This window comes from Nelusetta ayraudi, unplaced genomic scaffold, assembly GCF_046127955.1.
Source record: "Nelusetta ayraudi isolate G7.1 ecotype Tasmania unplaced genomic scaffold, CSIRO-AGI_Nayr_v1 ptg000016l, whole genome shotgun sequence".
In the NCBI taxonomy this organism is placed as follows: Eukaryota; Metazoa; Chordata; class Actinopteri; order Tetraodontiformes; family Monacanthidae; genus Nelusetta; species Nelusetta ayraudi.
The window spans coordinates 4719510-4736135 of record NW_027466066.1 but is presented as its reverse complement, the minus strand read 5'-3'; the positions used below and the strand labels follow the sequence as shown (position 1 = coordinate 4736135).

At 46.8% G+C, this 16626-nt stretch overlaps 2 protein-coding genes across 5 annotated transcripts; both read right to left on the bottom strand.

Annotated features, from left to right (window-relative positions):
• Positions 1–114: 114 nt before the first annotated feature.
• On the bottom strand, positions 115–3815 carry adap2 (ArfGAP with dual PH domains 2). Of its 2 annotated transcripts, none has more exons than XM_076024071.1 (11): positions 3541–3815; positions 2804–2928; positions 2621–2712; positions 2287–2375; positions 1924–2036; positions 1494–1607; positions 1300–1383; positions 1086–1148; positions 747–824; positions 427–655; positions 115–262 (listed from the first exon to the last, which is right to left on the bottom strand). In XM_076024071.1, exons 1-11 carry the CDS (start codon positions 3626–3628, stop codon positions 234–236), a joined length of 1104 nt encoding a protein of 367 aa, XP_075880186.1. In that variant the 5' UTR covers positions 3629–3815; the 3' UTR covers positions 115–233. The 2 variants fall into 2 exon arrangements, with proteins under 2 accessions (XP_075880186.1, XP_075880185.1); XM_076024070.1 differs by having other exon boundaries at positions 1494–1643; positions 3541–3813.
• Positions 3816–4091: 276 nt separating this feature from the next.
• On the bottom strand, positions 4092–16468 carry atad5a (ATPase family AAA domain containing 5a). Of its 3 annotated transcripts, none has more exons than XM_076024019.1 (22): positions 16071–16468; positions 15495–15558; positions 13705–15401; positions 13274–13358; positions 12977–13135; positions 12292–12397; positions 10484–10732; positions 10111–10259; positions 9881–10034; positions 9380–9685; positions 9171–9267; positions 8946–9025; positions 8657–8790; positions 8396–8570; positions 8116–8283; positions 7751–8008; positions 7599–7663; positions 7238–7427; positions 6887–7017; positions 5910–6730; positions 4993–5151; positions 4092–4851 (listed from the first exon to the last, which is right to left on the bottom strand). In XM_076024019.1, exons 2-22 carry the CDS (start codon positions 15546–15548, stop codon positions 4773–4775), a joined length of 5316 nt encoding a protein of 1771 aa, XP_075880134.1. In that variant the 5' UTR covers positions 15549–15558; positions 16071–16468; the 3' UTR covers positions 4092–4772. The 3 variants fall into 3 exon arrangements, with proteins under 3 accessions (XP_075880134.1, XP_075880132.1, XP_075880133.1); XM_076024017.1 differs by having other exon boundaries at positions 6887–7020; positions 16071–16467; XM_076024018.1 differs by having other exon boundaries at positions 6887–7020; positions 9380–9682; positions 16071–16466.
• Between the last annotated feature and the right edge of the window lie 158 nt (positions 16469–16626).

Sequence of the window (16626 nt, the reverse complement as noted above, 5' to 3'; positions counted from 1 at the left end):
GTCGCGAGAGATGACAAGTAAAATTTTGAAATATTGTAGAAGTTGTTGCTTCAAAATTATACATATATAACTAAATTGTACTATACAATGTTCTTTCAAAATAATGGAAATGCATCACATAAAATGGCTTTATTAAATGAGTTACTCAAAAAAAAAAACAAGCAAAGTGAGGCATTGTAGCAGTTCCACACTGTAGTCTTCTTCCTGTTTTTCCGGGAAACGCTTCTCTCTGTTTATCTTTTGTACATGGCATTAACTTCACCTACAATTAGTAAAAGGGAAATGAGAGTGCGGTCAGACCCAGTTCTTCAGATGTTAAACCCTAACAACTGGCAGTGTGACAGCATCATACACTAATATAAGATCACACAATATCAGTAACACTACAGCACAACTTAAATGACTTGAATGTGAACAGGTGCTTACTGGTATAATCCTGCGGTGCCATGGGCCGCCGCAGGACCCCCCTGAGCACCCACAGCCACTCTTTCCGCTCCTGCTCCTGCTCACACATGAAGACAAACTGTCGCTCGGGAGTCGTGACCATCACGCCGTACTTCCACTTGTTTCCCCGGGTATTTAGTGGGACAAACTCCTTCACAGAGTAGCCTTTGCTCTCCGTGCCGATGAAAATCACACCCAATTCCTCGGCATCCTGCATTCGCAGTGGCAAAGTGACAAAATTGTAATGTTTTGGCAAGACAGTGCTTGAGAAAGAAAAAGCATTCTGGAGGTTTTATTCTCACCAGCTGGCCTTTGTAATAGAACAATTTCCTGGTTTGTGAGTCCAAGGCGAACCATCTTTTTTTAAATGTCTCGTTTTGCTGTCAAAATAAAAACACAACACACAAAACAATGATTTTTTTTTTTAATGCCTATAAACATACTAATTACTTGTTGCCAAAAATTACTCACACATAAGTGTGTTTTTGATCTTAAAAAGAACAAAACACACAAATGCTCAATTGCAAACCAAAAATGTGCTGCTGCATTTACAAAAGGCAATAACTGTAGAACCAGAGCACATTGCTCAACTTCCTTTTTGTATGATATGCTGTATGGATTACTCATATGTGTGACTTTACCAGTGGCCCTGTTTTTTCCATGAAGCCTTCTTTCTGGTAGTTTCTTGTAATCTTCGGTATGAGCTGATGGAAAACACGGAGAAACAAGCGTTCACTTAGAAGAAAAAAGAAGGGAAGTCTGGCTGTTATGAAAGTGAAAGTTCACTGCAGTGGCAACCTTATCTCAAAACACTTCACATTAGTCAACTGCACACATACACACAGAGACACCTACTTCCTCATCGCTCCCTATAGGATACGCAGTCTTCAGGTACGCATAGCGAGCAGCACGGATGGCGTTGTACCATGTAACAATTTCCTGCAATTAGAAGAACAGACGCTTCGGTGCCCTGAAGTGTATAACAACAAGTAGATTGTAATCAGAATGACAGTGACGGGGAAATGTTTTTTTTTCCACCGCAGCCCCACCTCAGCGCTCTCGTGGTAAACGTAGAGGTTCCTGGTGGGTCCATCGTTATGGAAGGTGATCTGCAGCCCGTGAGGATGAGCGATCTTCTCAGGCTGGAACATGGCGTTGAGCTCCTTAATGAAGATGACAGCTTTAGGGCCTTTGGACTCCTGGATCACAAAGAGACGCAGGGGCGCTCTTCAGAATTCACTTCACTGTGCTTGAAGGCCGAAGACTTGGTTTCATTATGAGTGTGAAAATAGGGGATATGCATTCACACCTACGCGCCACATTTTTCATTGTGAAATTTAGGTTCTCAGGAAAAAATGGCAGCTTATCAATTAACCGTTAATCGATGTATGAGGTCAATCAACTAACGACTAATGATTGAATCGATAATTTCCATCCCTAATCCTTATGTTGGATTGTGCTGAGGTGCCGGGATCTCACATTCTCCTTGTTGTAATAAGACAGGGAGAATTCCCTCTCTGCCAGCACGAACTTCCTCTTCAGAAAATGCCCGTTCTCTTTACTCTTCTTCCACAGCATCCCTTCATAGAGGCCTGGGCGCATTCCAGAAAAACCACACAGTCATGCATGTGACACCTTGCTTTTCTTATTCAAAAGGACAGGGAGGAAAACAAACTAATTTGGTCCGTGAGTGTTAAGATATTGGTCGCACTTCTCACTTCCTGACTCTTTCGTCATGCTGCAAAACCGGTTTATCTTGCACAGTTCTGCATTTGTTTGAGGACGTGCATCGTTAAAGTTGGCTTGGGAATCAATGCAGAGACACTCGTGAGATGACATCACCTGTGGTGTACGGAATGGGTGGATACTTGGTTTCTCCTGTGAATTCCATCCTTTCGTATTTAGCCCGAATCCACTGCTCTCTCAGTAAACTGTGGTGCAAGTTCAGGCACAAAAAAACAAAACAAAGCAAAGCAAAACATCTTCTTAGGCATGGGAAACAATGCCCGAGCAAAACCCTCCAGCATTCACTGCTGGAACGCAAAATGAGATATTTTGATTTTGCAACGTCCATTAGATCATCATTATTTTTTTTTAAGTGACAGGTAAAACAAGTCACCACAAGGCCATGGCCTGGCTTTTTAATAATAAATATCCAAATTTGGACAATACTTACATGCTGTCATTCTCCCCAGGCCGGTAGTAGTAAGCTGGGACAGCTTTCTCATATATAGCTCGTGCACTGGCATTGCCGTTGGCTTTTATGAACTTTCCATGTCCAAAAAAAAACAACAATTGGTCAGACTGATTCTTTCACCCTCACGATAGAGTTGTTACCAAAATTGAAATTGGACCCTACCTCCACCATCTCGTCCTCCCAGACATCCAGTTTTATGGATTTGACCTTTTTGGATATGCTGCGATGGATGCCAGCACAGTTCAGACACACAAACACACCGTGTTTGAAGGAAACCCACTCTGGATCTGGGATGTACAGTTGGAAAAATGTGGAATTTCAAGGAGCTTACAGACTTTTTTCCTTAATATAGTAGCAAATCGACACCCACACAGCATCAGTGTAGATGCTGTGGGTGCTGTGTAGATACAGTCTTAGCAAGCGCAAGACTGTATTTCAAAATCAGTTTTATGTCCACTCTGTTGTAGCTGGGGAATGACAGCCTAAAAATGCTTCAAGCAATGTTCGTTCAGCAGGGTGCTGGGCAGGCGGCCGCGCCAAGAGCAATCCCCCAATCACGAGTCAACAAATTGCATAAACGATTCTGAATCAGTGATTGTAAGGTAGAAAAGCAAAGTGCTTCGGTCCTTCAAACCTGCTAAACAGCCATTTCTCAACTGGATTTTGGTAGTTTTATGCAGTCAATCTACACCACAGTGGACTTTTTAGAGCTCATTTGGGGATTTTTGAAATTAGACTAAAATCACAATTTGTGGTGTATAGCTGCACCACCCTTCAAGTTGACTGTAAAATTAGTGGCGGAAGTGGACCGATTTTTGACCCGCGATAGCTCCAGATGCTCTGACACGATCTCGTCCATCGGCTGAACCAACAGGTCGGACCGCAGACGCGTCTCTTACCGGGCGCTCCGCAGTCAGCGCAGCGGCTGTTGTCCGGCTGCTTCGCCAGCTCCAGCAGGATCTTCTTGTCGTGCCCGTGGCTCGCCATGTCGGGATTCTCTCCAGGAAAGAAGATAAATCGCACATCACAGCTTCGCGTGGCTATCGCATGCCGGACAAATTCGCTCGGCGAGGGGACAAAAGTGGAACTTGCCAAGTAGTTTCAGTTGTCACAGAAAAGAGGCGCGTCTCCCGTGAAGCTCATCCCGCATCATGTGGCGGTTACACGTGATGTTTCACCGCTAGATGTCGTAGTTCTGCACTGCACGGACAGCACAACACAAATAAGCAATTGTTTTCTCCGAAGTCTCATCAGCTTTTATTTGACCGTTTCCTTTAACTTGATCAACTCTACACTCTCCGCTGTGAGTCATAAACCAGTTTATCGAGTTTGTAGTGCTGTTTGTTATTCTTGGTCGTGTGCAGCGAACAACAATGGTTTCGTGTGTCAGAATTTCTCAATCGTTCATGTGGAAACGAAACTGGGAGACAATGATGTGGCATTGTGTTGATAAGATTGTGATAAACCTTTATTTAGAAACAGCAACACTATGTATGTTTAAACAAAAACACTACACAACAAATGAAGAAAAAAATGTGAGCCCTGTGATTTGTGAATTTAATTGCTTGTCCATTTACAAATAGAAACAAGACTGTGGGTAAATTCACAGCACCGTGTCAGGAGGCGTTTTACACACAGCCTGTAGAAATACAGAAGCAATTTCTATCTCACATGTTAATTACTCAATAATCCATATGAATACACATTCATTCATTAAAAGCTATTTCTGCTTGATGAGAACAATCTTTGCAAAAACAGATTAATATATGAGGCTTTGACATAAAAATAAAAGACCTTTGTACAAAATTCACCTCAGTGCCCCTTAAAAAAATACAAGAAGATACAGAAAGTAAAGTTAGTGCATTGTTTGATAGCACCAAAGGTTGTGTCCCTATGAGTCATCTCACTGTACATCCTTCTCTATGTTAAGTTATGTCAACTACGGAGGAGCTTCGTGGAAAAATTCACCAGTGTTTATTTCAGTTACACCCGAGTAGTGTCTTGGAACTTTTTGGGGGCCTTGTGTTGTAACAAAAACCTGTAAATGTGCTACATTTTCCCCAATTTCACGAATGACCATTTAAAGGATTTTCTTAAGGCATCTGTTTGAGCACATTGCAACTCCTGTGGGTCAAGGGAAGTCATCAGCGAGACGCTGCAGAAGGCTCTTTTCAAGACCCAGGTGGATGCTGTCAAGGTAGTGAAGGAACCTGCAAGACACAGGAAAGTTAAGAGAATTCCAGGGGTCTGTTTCAGCAAACTAGACCAGAACCTCACTGTAAGATGGTCTCAGATTATTATTGAAAGACGTAAAAAGGCTGACTGACTGCGTGTGTTTTGTTTTTTTTTACCTTCGTTTAACCTTGTCCTGCTCCTTAAGCTGCTCCAGTCTGCAGATGGTGCGCAGCGTCGGCAAGTAGCTCAAGGCTGCTGCCGATCTGGTGCACGTGATGCCGAAGGTGCCTTTGAACATCAGATCGTCCATCACCTCTCTCTTCTGCTGCACCACCCTGTGACGAGACGAGAAAGTTGACTGACGGGAAACATTTAGAACAGTGCCGGGAGGGTTCAAGGTCTCATGGAACCCGGGAATGGAATTCTCTCAACCCTCAATTCACCCTGAAAGCGTCTGTGGCGAGTCCGCGGCTCCGTGGACATTAAAGTCAGTTTGCAAGAAGCGTCCCAGAAGCGTGAAACTGCTGCGCTGCTTTGGTAAAATACCAAACGTGATGCGTTCTATTTTTCACGCATCACTTGTTGCGACCGCATCAATCACAGCAGGTGCAATCGTTCAGGCAGGAAGTCAACGATTGAAAAACACGATGGATTCAGTTGATTTTCATCATAATGCACAATGTGCTGGATTTTACTGTGCAACGTCAACATGACGTATCGGCTTCAACACTGTTCAGTTTGGCTGTAAAACAATAAAACCGAAACAGAGTTTTGTTTCACTGTTAGACCAGGCGTCCTGGTGGACATCACATTTTTGGTTGTTTAGGTTTTGGTCTACAAGGGCCTGGTGTCTACTTACGAAAACATTAAACTGCCACCTGGTGGTGGAAGAAGAGTATAACATATCACATGTTAGAAGTTCAGATGGCTACAGGTAAAAAAAAAAAAATCAAAGAAACTTCATGGTTGATTCTTGTTCAGATATGTATAGAAGTGCGCAATGTTTGAGATGGAAGTCGAATTTTGCACAATACGACTGTGTGCAAATATGTGTGAACTGGGGGTCAGACGTGTCTCAGGGGGAAAGACTCACTGCGGTTGGCACGGGCCGTCCTGGTTGAAGCTGTGACCGTTGAGGTGGTCGGCCAGGGGAAGCGTGAGCTCGGCCGCCGCCTCCTTCCCCAGCTCCCCCTCCAGCCGCTGGGCTTTCCCCCAGGCGTCTGCCGCTGACACGCGGCAGCGGTGGAAGCTCAGGGCCTCCACGGCTGAGTGCATCTCGAAGAGGCGTTCGCCTCGCCTCAGGCTCTCCCCGTCCATCTCGACCCTCAGTTCGTCCGTCAGCCCGTCCTTTAACGCCGGCGAGGCTCCTCTGTGAGGGGCCGACAGGCAGGAGTCCAGGAAGGACATGCTGTCGAAAAAGTCCCCCATCGACTCCAGACATTGGGACACCGGGAGGCTTTTCAGCCGCTGCTCTGGGGTCGGCGGCGTCCTCTTCACCTGCTCACGCGCTGAACCATCTTCAACGTCCTCCTTCCTCCTCACGGCAAGCGAGACAAAATCGTCCTCCTTCTTCATGGCAAGCGAGACAAAATCGTCCTCCGAGTCCAAGTCGGACAGCAGTCCATCCCGGCTGGGGTGGCGGCGCTGCCTCTTGCTCTTTTTCATCCTGTTGGACACTTTGACCGGACTGCAGTCATCGGAACAGTCCGCCGACACCGACGGCTGAGGCTTTGGATCGGCGGGGGGCTCCTCCTTCGACAGGGAGGTGAGGGGTCCTGGTTTGGCAGCTGAGGTAGACAACCGTGTGAGCGGCAGCGGCAGGAGAGTTTCCATGTTGGAGTAAAGCAGGTCCACTCCTCGACACTTGCTGCTGGCGAGCAGCTTCCAGCATGAAGGCTCTTCTGACAAACAGCTCTGCAAACAACACATGGGCGCCATCAGTGTTTTAAATCCATGTTTTGCTGTGCAAAAGGCCCCCCAAAAATGTCCCTTTTTGTTTGAGGAAACGTAACAATTATGGCAACCTGGGGAAATTGATTCTAGTCAGTCCGGCTGCAACTATGTGGTTACCTTGAGAAGCTGCCACGGGTCCCTCTTGGATGCAATGTTAGGCAGGCCCAGCATGCTCTCTGTGCAGCCGGTGTCACAGGGAGGGATGGCCACGTCACATGATGCACCATCCACCTCTGGCTTCGGTTCAGCTTCTTAAAGAAAGACGGACAGAAAGGTGTAATTAAATAAGAAACACACTGAAGAGTTGATAGGGTCAAATGATTTATGGAGAAAGGATTTATACCCTGTTGTTTTTATTACAATGCAGCAGCAATAAAGCATTTCAAAATATTGTTATAAACAGAAAAAAAAAACCCAGACAGATCCATCTGATCAACTCCATAAATGTCGTCCAGCTGATCTCTTTACCGTTTCTGCCGGAGTTTGCCAGCGGCGGCGTTGCCGTGCGGCCTCCACCACTGCGAGTCCAGAACTGCAGCTGCAGCAAACTCTGCCTCACGTCGCAACCGTTCAGTCTCAGCAGGGAGCCGACGTCCCGTTGGTCCATCCTGACGTCCTCTGCCAGACACAGCGAGCGCAGGAAGCTACTGGCGTCCAGCTACGGTGGAGAGAGAGAGAGAGAGAGAGAGAGAGAGAGAGAGAGAGAGAGAGAGAGAGAGAGAGAGAGAGAGAGAGAGAGAGAGAGAGAGAGAGAAGGTGGGAACATCTTAAAGTCTGCAAAGAAAACCTGTTTGCAGCTCACATGCATGTTGAGAAATGGTCCACTCACCACTGAAGGGGGTTTGAAGTGGATCTCCTCAAAGTTGCCATCAAACATGGTGCTGAACGCAGGATCTGCAAAACACAGGCGGTGTGATGCAAGAACGTAACGTCAAGACAATTTGCAGCGGCCGAAGTGGAGGCCAAAGTCTGTGGACCCACCGCTGGTAGTGAGGATGACCGGCCGCTTGGTGGTGGCCATGAACGTCTTGACGGCGGCAAGGAAACCCGAGTCATCGTCAAAAATGACGTCGACTTCCTCAAACAGGATGAGCGAGGTGGCCGTCTTCTTGCTCTGCTCCTCGCTGCTCTTCTCCTTTGGGGTGGTTGCGGCTGCTGCTGCTGCTGCTGGTGAATTCACTGAGAGGGCTCTCTTCTTGCTCTGCAGATCACCTCCCTTAGTGACGGGCTTGGAAGCAGCTGTAGGTGGAGGTAATGGCGGCAATGGGAAAACAATTCCGGTTTAGGTCCACATTGGAAGAAAATGTTGACAAACGGAGACAAAGAGATTGTGCAGGTCTAGTTACCAGTTTGCTCATTCTTGGCTGTGTTAATTGTCTCCTTGCTGGCGGGTTGTCCCATCTTGAAGAATTTGGCCAAAGAGGACGGAGCCAGGCCTCCTCTCCTCGCTCCTCTCGGGGACTGGGGATGTTTCCGAGGAGAGGAAACCACCCTCCGAGGGGAGTTTATCTTTCCTGGAAGACGCACAAAACAGCCACAGGTCAATTTCCACCAGTCTGAGTTAAGATCCATCACCCTCCTTCACAATAACTCCCCCTGTAACGCAGTGGCGACTGGTTTGCTTACTGGGAGAGGATCCGGGCCTGAGAGAGCCGGCGCTGCTGCTGCCGTAGCTGTTGAAGAAGGAGGGTTTGTGGGCGTTGACCCCCTGACTGTCCACCTGGTGCGACTGCGTGGCCTCCCTCAGCTGGGACAGGATGAGGCGGCCGCTCCGCTGCGAGGAGGCGTTCACCTCAAACACCTGCAGCCACCGGAGGGCAGTTAAGTTAAAATTGCTGCGCTCGGCTCAGAAAGTGTCGCCACTGGTGCAGCTCGCCGGTCCCCTACCTTGAAGCCCAGCTCCTGAGCACAGGCGTAGACCGCCGCCGTCTTGCCCACCCCGGTGGGCCCGGTGATGAGCAGCGTGTTGCACGCGTCCTCCCCCTCCTGCGAGTCCAGTTCTCCGCAGTCCCAGTCCGAGTCTGGACCCAGAGAGCCAACATGAGCAGCATATATATGTATGTATGTATGTATGTATGTATGTCTGTGTGTGTGTGTGTGTGTGTGTGTGTGTGTGTGTGTGTGTGTGTGCATCTGCGTGAGTATGTATTATGTGTGTATGTAATGAGTTCTTCACCGTGGCTGCCTTCCTCTTTCTTGTCTTTCTGCTTCGTCCTCTCCTCTCTGTCTGCACGGAGCTTCCATTCCTTTAACCAGCTGTGTAAAAACAGAAACGTTAAGACAGGAACAAAAAAAAACAAAACACCTTTTATTTCACTCACATCCGAGCTGTTAAGTCTTAAGAAAAACGCAGTGAATCTATTTTATTTCATTTAATCGTTTGCTTGCGTTTTTTTAATACCTGTGCAGCTTCCTCACTGAGGCAGTGTTGCCTACAATGTCGCTGGAGTGCTGCGGCTGATATTTGTCCGTCCACAGCACGTCCTCCCTCACAATGCCTGGAGAAGAAGCAAAAGGTTTTTTCACTGATGATAAAACACACTATTCAATTCATGTTTAAATCAAAAGGTGACTTTTCCAAACACTGTTGCATTTATAATTTCTTTAAACCTTTTTTCTCATCGTTCTCGTCCAAAAGCACAATCACAGCGCCATCTTCTGGTGGAGCAGGAGGACCTTTGTCGGCAGGCTCGGCTCTGTCGTCCCTCTGCTCCTTGGACCCCTGAGATCTTCTCGTTCGGCCTCTCCTCTTGGTCGGCCGCGACTCGGCCGGGGGAATCTTCTCTTCGTCGGTGTCGGCTCGTTGCTTCTTGGCCACCTTTGCCGCCGCCTCCGCTTCACCGTCTGTCCTTTTCCTCTTGCCTCCGACTGGCTGGACCGGCAGCGCGCTGCTTGGAGTCCTGTTTAGGGTTTCTGCTTCTAGAGGAAAAACGCAGAATAAATGGATCATTATAGTCTAACTGCGATGAGGATGAAGAAATGAATAGTTCTCGTATCTGGCACAAAAAGAAGTAAGAAAAATGTGACTGAATATCAGCCAAAACTGAAACTGAACTACCAGACACTTTGCTATACAACACAACTCATTTTGTTTTGTTTGTGAGGACTGACCTGAGGAGGACTGACACTGCTGCTGGTGGTCGGTGCGTCTCTTCACGAAGCGAGCGACAAAGGTCTGCGCAGGGAACCGAGGGTTGCAGCTGGCCACTTCTTCCGTGAGCAGCCGGCGAACACTCTCAGAGATTCCAGACCTCCAGCCAGAGACCTTCCAAAGAAATCATACTTTTGTTACACGCAAGCGAGCCCCGTGTAGGAAGAGTCCTCATGGAGTTCCAACACACCTCTTCAAAGACAGCTCCGGGGGCTGGTTGGGTTTTCGCACAGAGAGCAGCGCCATGAGATGGGGGCGGCGTGAAGGTCTGGCAGCAGACTTCTTGCAGACGAGACAGTAAGGACGACTGGGGCCACAACAGGCTCCAAAGAGGACAATCTGTGAGACAACGTCAATAGAACATCTCAAATTAAATATAAACATTCAAAATATAGTCTCAAAAGTTGCAGAGTTTATCAATTTCTCCACTGGAACCTGTTGAGATGTACTTGATGACGCTATTTTGAACTACCAATCTGAATTTTTCTTTCTTATATCAAGTTCTTGTAAACTGAATTTTCCACTATGGAGAAACGGATATGACAGCCTGTGTCACAGTCAACCTTTTGGTGCTTGCTTGACGTGCATCACCGCCTGGAAGGAGGAGCAGGTCAGCGAATACGCCTCCTTGGTTGCGGCCGTCTTGGCGATCTGCTTCTTGAAGGACTCGGGCAGGCCGCTCTTCAGGAACTCCCTGCGTGCTCGGAACTGCTCGTCGTCCTGGGAGTTTTCCGAGGCCTCGCGGCTGCTCTCGTCGAAGATGGACGCCTTGCGGGCCTTCTTCTCTGGGCCTCCTGAAGACCCCTTGGAGCCTGCGACAGAGACGGCCGATAGTCAAAGGAGACACTCGAGCCCAGTGTTGTTTTCGTCAACGCCCCTTTTTTTCATGACGAAGACGTGACGTTGACGAGCCGAACATAAGTATTTGATGACGAAATTGTGACGAGACGAATGTGCATTTTCGTTGACGAGACGAGACTAGACGAAAACGTTTGTGTTGCACGTAGGGTTGCCACCTCCTCTCCTAGAGTTTCAAATCCGGGACATCTCGGGGGTGGCGGGGTTCCGATCTCTCAAGTCTGCCGACGACGGGGGGCAGAGGCGTCCCCGAAATATACGGGACAAAGTGAAGTGCGTCCCGTATCAGTTCATTACGGGACAGGTTTTTTAGTTGCCAAATACGGGACAATCGCGTATTTTACGGGAGGGTTGGCAACCCTATCTAGACCACAGACGGAAATCAAATGAGGTTTTCTCATTTTCCCTAAAAAAACGGGACAAATTGTGCCCCGGGAGAGATTTTATTTTTCCCGGGACAGGTGGTGAAAAAAGAGAGCAATTCTGGGGAAAACGGGATGGGTGGCTAGCTGCGTTGCTTCGACGGGCTAAAGTCAGTTATTGTGTCATGTTATATGCTTTATTATTGCACGTCGAACCTTATAGCCTTCAGGCTAAAGCCACAAGGGTACGTGAGTCTCGTTACAGAGTTCCAGCCATACGGTGCACTGTCTTCCGTATGAAGGTGACGTCAAATGCAAATCCTTAAACCTGATTTTGTTGCATGCAGTAAATAGCAGATACACAAGCTCACCATGCATCATGTTCGTAACACATGGTGAGCTTGTGTATCTGCTATTTACTAAGCAGTACACCAGTATGCCACTAAGTATAAAGGAGGCTTTAGTTGACTGTGTTGGTGTCTATATTGTTTTAAAACAATGCTGAGCAGACGTTGTTCAATGTGCCAATTTCAATGACAATATCTGTTCAGATCACTTCATGATTGCAATTTTGATGGGTCTCAGAACTATTGGTGTGTGTGTGTGTGTGTGTCTGCCCCTCTGATTGCCTAGTGTTATATTTGTGATTGCACTTTTGATGGTTCTCAAAAATAAAATCAAAGAAAGAATCTTTTGTCTCTTAACTTGTAGAGTATAATAATAAAGAAATTCCACTCAATTGGGAAGTCTAGGCTAGAGAGATATCAATCTGGTAAGTGGTGGTAAGGAATGAGTTATTTTACAAAAGGGTTAGGCAAATTAACTGCTTTATGAATTCAATTGCACTTCATATGACCAGTCAACTTTTGGATTCAATGTAATTTTGGCCTTATTGATAAACATCTTTTAAAAAAAACTAACTCAACCTGGACCATAACCTTTAGTGATTTCATTGACTAAAATCTATTTGAGTTTTAGTCGACTAAAACTACCAAGGATACAAAATGACTAAAATGTGACTAAAACGAAGAAGCATTTCGTCCGAAAGACTATGACTAAAACTAAATCTAAAATGCCTGCCAAAAACAACACTGCTCGAGCAGCATGCACGGTGGGAGATGGACGACCTGGCACGGCCTCGGTGTCTTTACCGGCAGTGGAAGACTTTCCCAGGACATCGTTCAAGCTGCGGAGAGACTTCCGGGTGTTCGTCTTCTGTGGCGTCATCTGGCCGTCCTCGAGGCAAATAACAGAATCCTATTGAAAGAAAAGGGTTTGAGGTAGGGAAGCAAATAATCGATTAATTCATTAATGGTTAATCGATCGAATAATGATTAATTGATAAGCTGCACTTTTTTTTCCTGAGAACCTAAATTTCACAATGAAAAATGTGCAAGGAACACATTATTCAACCAATGTGACCTAATTTTACATTAGAGAACAGTAAAAACACCCTAAACATTTATCCTGACTTTAAGTTGGCTTCTAATGAGTCACAATTCAACTTTATTTTTTTTTTAAAAGTTGTTTAAAAAAAACAACTTTACCAACTCTGCTCTTTCCTGCCACTATAGTGTCATAATGATATTAACGACCCATGTAAAAAATTTTTAATTAATTGCGACTAATTTAATTTAATCGATAGTCAATTAATTGTTAACTTGACTGAATTTAATTTGAGGAGAAAGTGTTTTCAACCCATGTTTTCCAACAATAATGACTGTCGCAGTAGTTAAGATGATAACTATGGAAAGTTAAAATTCTATACTTGCTACGGCATTCAAAGTAATGACATAAAATCACTCTCATGGTTTAGTTTCTGGCTTCGGGTTGTACCTCGTCCTCGCAGTAGCTCCTCTTGGCGGTGGCCTCAGAGCGTGATGATCGTCTTGGCGCTTCCTGCTCCTTGACTGCAGCTTTTATGCTCTGCTGAATGACTTTGGCTTTCTCAACCAATGTCTTTGCCCGTTTCCTTTTTTTCGTCTGGTCTGGCGTCTGATAAAATTGACAGGGCAGGTTTATCATCCTTGCCGTGTTACTCTAATGCCAGGCGGCAATAATGTGTCACCTGGCAACCAGTTCAGTAGTTTAAATATTATAAAATGTGTCCACTCTGGTAAATATTATACTTACATAAGAGGGCAGCGGGGAGTTATCAGGGCAGCCGACATCGTCCTTGGGTGCGCGATCACTTGGATTTACTCTAATAAATTTTATCCTTGTATTGAAAATGAAAAGAAAAATAAGAAGATAATTTTACATAATGAACACTTCAAACCAACCAATACGCAGACGAATATCACAACAAGAGTTCTGCAACAATTTTCTGTTTTAAAACTTTGTCCATCTTTATGAATAAATTGACTGTACATGTGGTCACTGTGTACAATGAGGTTTGCTGTGCGTGTCACCAGTACTGATATCAGGCTAATCAACAAAGCACTATCAACAGACTGTATCATACAAATGGTTACATATTAGGAAAAACTCATTTTGAATACTTTTGCAGAAATTAATACAGCAATTAAATCTACAAACGTTGATTATGTCAGTGCATCAGTTACCTGATTGGACTTTGGCTCGTATCGGAGTCGCACAGCATCATCTGTGCGACGAAGACTCCGTGTTTGGACTTGCGTATCCTTGCAGGGCTCTGGGAATCGGCGCAGGTGCTCTGCCTGGTTTTTCTGGTTGGAGTTGTTGGGTGGGACTCGGGCACTGACTTGACGGCAGCCTCTCTTCTGGACCTCCTCAACACTGGGGCTGTGGGAGTCGAGGTGACTGAGGGCTCCTCTAAGGTTCCGGCGTCCGCTTCAACGGCGGCGTTCGCGGTGTCTTTCTCGAGAGCGGCTGCGGCGGATTGTGCGTCGCCGGCCTCCTTCGCCCCTTTCGCTTTTTTCCTGCCTTTTCTTCCCGCTTTCTTTTCAACCACTTTGTTATCTTGAGGAGTAGCTGGAGACGGAGACGCAGCTTCGCTTTCTGCGGCCTGGTCGGTTTCCTCCACAACCTTCTCCTCGGTGTGTTTCTGCTTCCCCACGCTCTTGCCCACCTTGGTTTTGGACCTATCGACTCCGACCTGTTTGAACGCAGCCAGGAACTGCTTTCTCTCCGTTTCGCCACACTTTGGCACGGAGTCGCTCTCAAGCACGGCCAGCTCCAGGTCGTCCTCCTCCAGAACCACGTTAGACTTCCTCTTTGCCACAGAAGCAGGAGGCGACCGAGGTCCAGCCTCGGCCTGGGTGGATGAAAGCGGTTCTTTGGGGCTTGCTGCGCCCTTCTTTCTGTTAAAGATGGAAGCCAGTTTTCCAACTGGTGCAGCTTCCTGTTTGGGTGAGACCACGTGCACGTCGGCCTGGACGGTGACAGTGCAGGGTGAGACCTGGAGACTCGGCTCTCCTGAAGACGCTTCTCCAGCTGGAGGGACGTCCAACTTTGCAGCTTTCGTCTCTTCTGCTTCTGGAGGGTTTTTCTCCTCGATGCTCTGTTCGACGCCAGCTGTGCTCGGGTCAGTGTCGTCCTGACTCTGACTCCGCACAAAGTCCTCGAAGGAGACCGTGACTGTGCTCCTGTTTAACATTGACTCTTCATCCACGTTGACCTCCACGCTGACGTCGCACAGGGAGCTCTCCTCCTGGGCCGAGTCCTTCGTCTCCCGTTGCTGCTTCTTCCGTGAATTTCGAGCAACAGATTTAGCATTTTTACCTTTATCCTTGGAGGGTTTAATTGGTGACAAATCAATTTGATCAAGAGCCTCCGTGGGCTTATCCGTCTTTTTGGATTCATTGACAGTCTCTGTTTCTTCTCCTCCTGTGATACAATCCCCTGGACCATGCTGGACCACCTGGGCTGTAGAATCACCTTTAAGAACCTTGATTTTGTCAGTGCCTTCTGCTGCAGAGAATCCTTTATCCCCTTTTTTCACTTGAGACACGCCGCCGTCCTTCTCTGGGTTGTTTACGGTTTCGTGTTCCCCAAGTTTCCTCGCACACTTGCCAGGCTTTCTACCCCGTTTCTGAGGCAGCTGTTTCACCGCCGGCTCCGCGCTGCCGCTCTTTTCAGCAGGCTGAGATTTCTGGCTGTTGACTTTCTGCTGCTCAGGGGAGCTGGTCTTGGTCGGAGCCTTCCGCATAAAGTAGTCCATGATGTTGTTGGCCCGAGGAGGAGAAAAGGGTTTCTCCACGGGCTTGGGCACAGGGGAGAAGTAGTTTGTGATTGTCTTGACAAGGGGACTGTTTTCATCTTTGCGGGATTTCTTGCACGGCTGTGAGAGAATTGACAGGGTAAATACGAGACTAAATAGTGCGACCGCTGACAGGCAGTAGTATGGGCGAAAGTGAAGTGCACGGAAAAATACCTGAGTGTCAAAGTCTTCAATGACAGCTGCCATAGCCACAGCACCAGCCATCATTTAGAGAGACCTGAACAAAAAACAGTGGCGCAAAAAGCCGTACATAAATTCAATGGGAAACAGAAATATCCACAAAATAAATGGCAAATCTGCTGTGAAGCAGGATGCTCTCATAGTAATTTATCATACGTATCATCATTTACACTACACTACACACATACATATATAGAGACTATACGTCCGAGGTTGTTGTTTTTTTTTTAAAGGCATAAACATGAGCATGAAATGAACCCATTGTTAAGTACATACGACGCTGTTGATATTGAGCAGAGTCCATAAACCCGCTCTCTACAACACACAAAACGGCGAAACAGCATGGTCATCACTAAGTTAGAAAAAGCAACTAAAGGAAACTTAGTATTGATTATCAGGCGCATTCCAGGCCTGCATGCTCGCCACAGGTGTGAAAGACAGATGATTTAATTAATTTTCCGATTGTATGACCTGGCGCCCATTGTCACTACTAGTTAAGAGGTATCAAACAAAACAAGGGCAAAAAAAGAAGAGAGAAACACGACTCACCGAGGTGGCTGTGACCATGGACCTGTTGTTTAGTCGAGGACTGTCTTTTCGAACTTTTCCTGCTCACTTTCCCATGTTTATGAGGGCGAATAAGTGAAGCAGTCTCCAGAGGCGAACCCGGCTGTTTGCAGTTACCAAGCAAACAACGAGCTAGCAGTCGTCGCTCGATACAACAGCTCATGTACTTACACTTCTCGAAATGCGGCTCGGCTATTTCCCGACATGGCAACCACAGAAATGGGAATTATAGCGGACGAGCTGTCGCGGAAAGTCTTCGACATGGCACGCGGAGTAATTCACAATACATGTTTACTGAGGTTGCGGCGCTTTTTCAAAAACGCGCCAGTCTGCTTGGGAATGAAAAGCGCCAAATAGACTCGACCTTTGGCACAAGTGACTCCAGCCAATCACACGAAAGAACTCGACCTCGTCATCACCCTACCGTTTTGCCCATAACAAAGATGGCGAGCGGTGTCTTCCCGTTCAAAAACCACAGGAAAAAAGCAGCGACATCTAGTGACTGAGCATTGGAATTACATGTGTTTTTCCCACGACG